At 37.5% G+C, this 7,896-nt stretch overlaps 1 protein-coding gene across 1 annotated transcript; it reads right to left on the bottom strand.

Moving 5' to 3' along the window:
• Positions 1 to 1,134: 1,134 nt before the first annotated feature.
• Positions 1,135 to 7,130, bottom strand: cdk2 (cyclin dependent kinase 2). Its single transcript, XM_067503989.1, has 7 exons — positions 6,531 to 7,130; positions 5,379 to 5,456; positions 5,176 to 5,296; positions 4,888 to 5,058; positions 2,504 to 2,605; positions 2,203 to 2,406; positions 1,135 to 2,060 (listed from the first exon to the last, which is right to left on the bottom strand). Exons 1-7 carry the CDS (start codon positions 6,644 to 6,646, stop codon positions 1,956 to 1,958), a joined length of 897 nt encoding a protein of 298 aa, XP_067360090.1. The 5' UTR covers positions 6,647 to 7,130; the 3' UTR covers positions 1,135 to 1,955.
• Positions 7,131 to 7,896: the final 766 nt, after the last annotated feature.

The raw sequence follows: 7,896 nt of genomic DNA on the forward strand, positions 1-7,896 counted from the left end.
AGCAGATAGCTTCAAACCATTTGTTTAGTTTAGATTCATGTTCAAGCTTTGTGACTCAACAAGTTTCTAGTGTATAATTTATCGGGTAATAACCAACAACTGTCATCATCAAACAAATCTGCAACAGCACTGTCATAACTATAACAAACATAAGGGGGGTAGTATTTGTGCGAGAAATAGCTAGCTGGCTAGCACTTTATGTTTATGCCTTACTTGCACTTTTCCCACTAGTTTAGCACAAAAGCATTTTGTGGCTATAACGTTTTACTAATTAAAATCATCGAAATTACCAAATGTTACAATTTGAGCAACAATTATTCATATAATGCTATCATTTATAATTAATTTATATCTTTGTGTAATACTTATTACTTATGTTTAATTATACACATTTTCCCGCTATTTCTATTTATCTGAATTATAGGTCATAATAAAAATAAGTAGCAAACTTCAGCTGTTAACACAAGGACTCTCTTTTACTACTCCAGTATGTAAAGTTACCAAGATATTATGAAAGAGTTTACAGTCAGTCCCCCAGTGGTAACATCAGAAACAGCAACTCAATTCTCTGTGTTTACTGATTTCTCATTTGCAACACATCTTTTTTTGTTCCAGCCTGGTCCCTTGAAAGGCAGTGTCTCTACTGACTGAAATCTAAAGATGGCATGACTAATGAAAACCCAATCCATGTAAATTGTCATCATTTGGCTGATTGTTCATCTGACAAGAGTTAGTTCTGGTTTGCAGTTTTTTTTTTTGTCACCTGTAGAAATTGATAATACCAGCAACACCAATGTCAAGTATGTTGCACAGCTTCACAATCAGTTAGTTTTAAACATTGAAATATCCATTTTTCAAACATCTTTGCTTTGTAATCATTTTCTAATTTTGAGTTTAAATTTTTTTTGTCATATCTACACGTTTCCTATCATTTCAATTATTTTGTAGGCTACTTTTTCACATAATACGACTTATGCACATTAAAGGCAATAATAATCTTAAGTCTATTCTGGAATTTATTCCATGCCGTTACAATTATGTACCTGATGAGAGGCCAAGGGAAAAGTCAGTCTGTGCATTTGAGCAATTAGAGACCAATGAAGTGTTACAATTATTTGAGACCAAAATCATCAGTAACAGTTATTTAACAAGTTTATTCTTTATACACTGTAAATATACAATAACCATAAAAACTGTTAATTATGGATAAAATGTGTACAAAGCTAAGAACTTCAAATTGGTGAATAACCCTGACAGAATACATGACGGAACAATAAACATTTTGTTTGTTGTTCAAGTCATAAAAAAAATAAAATAAAAAATTACTTCAATTTACTTCTTTATCTAAACTCTGAAATTAACTGTTGGAAAAAAATAACCCCAGAAAAACACTGTTATTATGTCTTGTTCTTTTGGCACCAACGCTTTAAAAAAGGCTAACGGTGTTTGTTGTGGTGAGAGTTGTCACTATTTCATTTATTCCTAGTCATCATGACACATATTACTGCTCTATCCCACACAACTCTGCAAATCATATTCAATTCTAAGTAGTTGGATATTTGAAAATCCCAGTCAACATACCAATTAAATCAGTAATCAATAACTAGACTGTGTTTCTGACCTGCACACTGGGTCAAAATGACCATCTCAATTACAAATAAAATTTACACCCAAGATGGCTGCCGTACATAAATATGGCAAATAACAATGTTGAAAATTACAGTTAAACATATATATCTATCACAACATCAAGGCTGAAAAAACAGGGAAACTTTCAGGATATCCTTCCTCTATAAAGCTGGTTATCAGTATTATTAAATAGCCATTAAAAGTCCAATGTTTCCTGTAGTGTCCACTGGTTTTGACCCTTCTAGTCATGGATATGAATGGAAGCTGAGGAGATCCTTATTGCTTAGATATTGCTGGGATTAAAGTGGCCTCACATTTTGCTTGACTCAGAGTCTCAGATGAGGAACTGGCATTGTAACATCACGGAAGAATCGATGTACAAGGGCATTTTTGGCTGATAATCTCTTGTTTGGGTCATAATTCAGCATTTCCTGCAAGGATAAAATCAAAAAAGACAAATTTGGTCAATTGATTAGGTCCATTGACTTCATATATTTACCCCACTAACACAAGTGCTACAAGATTAACCTCAGATGTGCTAATTTTAAAAAATGTATGATTTGATGTGCTCACTCCAAGTAGTTCTCTTCCATCCTCATCAAGCACAGGCACCACTTTGGATAAATCCTGTCTAGCCCACTTGGGGAAAGATGGTTTGTAGTCAGGCATGGATGTGACGCCAGGCCACACAGTCTCATCAGGAGTGCCGAGGGTGCGAAAGATTCTGAATAACTGATCGATTTCCGAGTCGCCAGGAAACAAAGCCCTCCTGATGATCTATAAGCAGTTCACAGTAAGGTCAGACTGTAGGTGAGATGGGTATCTTGTAGGTTTTATTCATTCACTGTAGAATAATAAAACTAAGTAAACTTACCATTTCTGCAAAGATGCACCCCAGACTCCAGATGTCAACAGCCGTAGAGTAGTATTTACAGCCCAGCAGAATTTCTGGTGCCCGGTACCAAAGTGTTACAACCTAAAAAAGTATCACATAAGGACGTTTGAAAAATGATTAACACACGATACGTCTGCCAGAAATTCCCTTTTTTGCGGCAGACTTTTTTTGTTGTAATGCATCAGCTTGAGCAGAAAAAAAAGGCAGACTAAAGCAAATATATTTCTTCCACTTGTCACCATTACCCCTACTTTGCTATAACATTAGCAGCACACCAAGTCTGCTCAAAGAAAGTACAGGAGAACTACGGCATAAGACCTCACCACATAAGCAAAATTGTGCATTTTTGTATTAGATTTTAATATATGTGAAAGCTTCTTGAGATTTACTTTTAACTCACTATTACGATGTATCGTGTGCAATTTAATCCAAATATATTGTATAAACTATTTGGATTAAAATGCAACCACAAGGGGGCACAATCATCATTGTCATCAAATACCATCTTAACACAACCACGCTGTACTGCTAAAGACACAAATGACCAGAGTGAAGGCAGAGGGTTTGAATCCCACCCCTGGCACCAAGGTGGTGCCGGTCCCAAGTCTCAATAAATGCAGAGGGTTGTGTCAGAAAGGGCATCCAATGTAAAACACATGCCAAATCATTACTTCTATACATAATCTGACTACCGGATCGGTCGTGGCCCGGATTAATAATGACAGACACCAGTGCTGTTGACCTACATGTTGCCAGCGGAAACTGAGCTACTGTTGGTCAAAGAAGAGGAGAAAGGCGTATTCATAGGCAGGGAGAGAGAAGAGGAAAGTAAAGACTGTAGGACTGACTGTAGGGACTTTAAATGTTGGGACTATGACAAAGAAGGCTAGACAGTTGGTTGACATGATACAGAGAAGGAAGGTAGAATGGTAGCAAGGCTCGAAGCTTAGGAGATGGGTTCAAGTTGTTTCACTGTTGGTCTTATAGGAAGAGACATGGAATAGGAGTTATCCTGAAAGAGGAATTTCTGAGGAATGTTCTAGAGGTGAAACGATTATCAGAAAGGTTGATGAGTCTGAATCTTGATGAAGCTGGAAACTGAAGGTGTGATGTTCAGTGTTGTTAGGGGTTATGCCCACCAAGCAGGATGTGAGTTAGAAGAGAAGGAGGAATTCTGTAGTGAGTTAGATGAAGGAATGCAGAGCATCCCCAGAGGTGAGAGAGTAGTGATTGGTGCAGATTTTAATGGACATGTTGGTGAAGGAAACAGAGGTGATGACAATGTGATGGGGAGGTTTGGTCTTCAGGACAGGAACACAGAAGGACAAATGGTGCTAGACTTTGCAAAAATGATGTAAATGGCTGTAGTAAATACTATTTTCTGCTGCTATAGGGTGACATAAGAGCGGAGGTAGAAGCACTCAGGTGGACTACCTCCTGTGTCGACGTGAAAGACATCAGTTACTGCAAAATATTGGTAGGGGAATGTGTATCCAGCCAACACAGGATGGTGGTGTTTAAAATGACTCTGGTGGTGAAGAAGATGAAGAGGACTAAGGCAGAGGAGAGTATGAAGTGGTGGAAGTTGAAAAAGGAAGAGTTTTGTATAGTTTTCAGGGAGGAGATGAAACAGGCTCTGGGTGGTCAGGAGGTGCTTCCAGAAGACTCGACAACTACAGCTAATGTGATCAGGGAGACAGGTAGGAGGGTACGCAGTGTGTAATCAGGAAAGAGGTAAACAAGACTTTGTAGTGGAACGAGGAATTTGAGAAGTCCATAAGTCCCTATAGAGAGAGAGATTAGCTAAGAACAAGTGGGACACTGAGAGGAAGAGAGTAGACAGGAGTACAGACAGGAGACAGGAGTACAGGGAGATGCAGCGGAAAGTGAAGGTTCATGCTTCGTGTTAAAGTGTCCTAAGGCAAGACACAGATCCCCAGATTGTTCCTGGTTGGTCAGGTGAGCAACTAGCATGGCAGCTACTGCCATACGTGTGCAAGTGTGAATAAGAAGCAACATTGTAAAGTGCTTTATATATAAGCAGACCTTTTACCATTTTATAATAAATTAAATAATAAGTATAAATACAATAATAATTGAATATTAAAAGATAGGTAATAGCAACACACACTTTGAAAAGGCCAATATGTCTAAATGCTTTCTGATTTCATAGCAACTCATACCATGCCTCAAATACTTACATTCTTCATAAGGGACTGACTATTACTGAATAATTATTTCCACCTAGTCTGGCAAATTTGTGGTTCATTAGAATACATAGTAGTTAATTTCCTTGCTGGGCACTTAAAAATGATAAAACCCTCAGGTTTACCTATTTTAAACAAGGCAGCTGTAAACCTTACCTCATGTGTGTATGTACGAACGGGCACCCCAAAGGCCCTCGCCAAGCCAAAGTCTGCGAGCTTGATCTCACCCTGGGCATTGATGAGGAGGTTCTGTGGCTTCAGATCTCGATGAAGGACTCTGTGAGAGTGGCAGAAAGCCAGCCCTTGCAGTAACTGGAAAAGATAGCTCTACAAACACAAGAAATATTAATATAGATGAGCCCATTAAATAATTCTTATCTTATTTTTTCTTAATCAGAAAATATAATAGGTAAACCTAAGACTGCTCCAAATTTAGCTGATTACCTTAACCAGAGGTAGCGGGATACCAGTGACAGAGGAGGAATCCATAAACTTCTTTAGATCTTGATGGAGGAACTCAAAAACAAGGTAGAGCTTGTTCTCTGTGTGGATGACGTCTCGCAGTCTGAAACAGACACACTGGCTTACAAACTGAAGGAAGCATTAAAAAAAAGTTGATGTAGGATTTAGTTAAACCAGACACTTACTTGACAATATTTGGATGACTGAGTTCCTTAAGAAGTGAAATCTCTCGGATGGCAGTGCTTGGTACGCCCTCTGTTTCCCTAAAAAAAATACATTGCATATTGATTGATAATGTTATTGAAGCTCATTCATTCATTTTATTTTATAATTATAATAATAGTTATAATGTTATTATTGTGTTTACTGAACTTGGTTATAACTATAAAAAACTCTCCAATTTCATTGTGGTTTATAATTTATTTTTTGTAACTTTTGTAACTGGGGAAGATGACCAGGGCCATAGTACCCATAGTTTTGAATTGATTATTCAAGAACTGATCACTACATATATTACTGCGCTATCACTGGCAGCAGCAAAAGCTGAGGAGCAAAACAATTATTTTATTTTCAGTGGACTGAGACACAGGTCAGAAAACACAGGATACACAGAGTCAATGATGCCACCTGCTGAAGCCCAACAGAAGTTCACTGACAGCATGGCAGCACATAATCACCATTACTCTAATTAAACAAACAAGATATGCAGTTCAAACTTGCGTTACATTGTTTGAAAGGTTTTGCTTAAAATTACAATAGTTAAACTAGATTTCAGTGGTAAATAGTTGTTCCTTCCTGCGTGCTGTTATCATATATAATTAAGTTAGAGCAAGCATTAAATACGAGCATTCTAAAAAGTAATGCTGTTTCACTTGAAGAATTTGATAAGACTTTTACTAGTTTAAACTTAGAGAAAAGTCAGATAAAAAATACAATTTGTGTCAACGATTATCTTTTACTTTGTTGTGCCTCTATCCCTTAGACTGAGGTTGGTGTTAGGACCTTCTCACTAAACATTGTTTGTAAGATACCTTCTGTATTGAGAGTTGTGTTAGGATGTATTAAACCGAATAGACGCTGCACGATACGTTTAAAACATCTTTTTGGGAATTAGAATATGCGTGCCTCCATTTTGAATGTTGTCCCAATGTCAATCTTGTGAGATGTGTCTGTAGGAAACCGCACGGTAGCTGTGAAAACCTGTCACACCCTGATGAAACCATGGTGTTTGGTATCAAACCTTAATAGATGAGTATGTATATGTTGGCTTCACCAAAGTTAGCTGGGCCTTCTGTTGAATACACATAATAACCAACATCACTTTTATGTTTACTTACGTGTCTAGTCTGATCTTCTTCAAAGCAACAGTTTCTCCGGTGACTTTGTTCTTGGCTTTGTAAACCACTCCGTACGTCCCTTCCCCTATCTTTTCCACCTTCTGAAACGTATCCATTTTTAAAACAAAAAAGGCACAACAGGAGGCTGTTGATTATTTAGCTGGTTAGCAGTCCTCGCCTCTTTGTGCTGAAGCTAACAACTTCTCCGTGGCTAAGGAGACAAACGGAGCAGCGCGGGGACCGACATATAACTAACTGCTCCTTTGGGCTACTTCAAGCAGTCCGGACACACTTACAGCCCGGAAGCAGCGGACCCGCTGAGCATAAACTGTACTGAGTCAAAGTAAAACGATTAAAACTGGAGAAAGACTCATTGGTTGCCCTGGATAATGATAATACCCGCAAATATGTAAAATAGCGCGGTAGCGACGGCGGCTCATCCGTGAAAAACACTGAACCAACACATCAGCCTTTCCCGCGTTACACGGGAAGCGTTCGTTTTTGTGTCCCACACATACCGATTATTGCAACCGTGTGTTAATTCAGAGTTTTAGTAAACGCTTTTCCACCCGCGCCTTCAGTGGAACATATTTGGTATTAAACTGGGGTTTCAGGCCAACTAAAATTATTTGTTAATATAACACTGTTTTAGTTCTTTGTTTTCGCTGTACTGGGTTCGACTTTGGAAAACCGTGATAATCGGGGTGAAAAGAGCCCTCCAACAAGCACCCGTACAGATCACGTGATGAAGCCACGATGACGTTTTTAACGTCGGAGAAAGATTTTGTTTTGGCTTTTCAATAAATATATATATATGTAAATATATATATATGTGTGTGTGTGTGTGTATAAAACTTAAAGAAAATCCTTCTGTCATGCTATAAAAATACGCACGTGCATACAGGCATCATTTAAACGTTTTTGTGTGTGTGTATAAGAGTCCCATTATCCAAAGCTAAAATATAAAGAAATTTTAAATCTAAAGGAGTAAAATCAATAAAACAAACAAATACATAAATAAACAAATAAATAAATAACAGGTACCAAAAACTATATACTGTTCAATGCTGTTGAAACATGACTATGAAATACCGCCTACATTGATTTTTTTAACTTGGTCATACAACCATCAGACACATTTGAAGTCTACTGAGTTATTTTATCAACCTAAAAAGTCTTTAAAATACCTTAATGCAAACACATGTTTTATTGTACAGTATTTCAGTAAATGTAAATGTATTGTGTTTAGTATAGAGTGACAATTGCTTCCTCTAGTTTAAATATGTTTAGCTACCTTTTCTTCTGTCATGCCTCCCCATGTGGGTGCATAAATGTCTCTATTAAGTCATGTTTTAATGTTATTCCT

Source organism: Channa argus, chromosome 5 (assembly GCF_033026475.1).
Source record: "Channa argus isolate prfri chromosome 5, Channa argus male v1.0, whole genome shotgun sequence".
NCBI lineage: Eukaryota > Metazoa > Chordata > Actinopteri > Anabantiformes > Channidae > Channa > Channa argus.

Bases quoted from the DNA above. Each gene is read 5' to 3' on its own strand.
- cdk2 (XM_067503989.1), bottom strand. From the start codon at position 6,646: ATGGATACGTTTCAGAAGGTGGAAAAGATAGGGGAAGGGACGTACGGA. The intron at 2,606-4,887 runs GTAAGGTTTACA...ATACTTTTTTAG, and splicing joins TTCGTACATACACACATGAG to GTTGTAACACTTTGGTACCG. The intron at 2,407-2,503 runs GTAAGTTTACTT...AACTGCTTATAG, and splicing joins GGTGCATCTTTGCAGAAATG to ATCATCAGGAGGGCTTTGTT.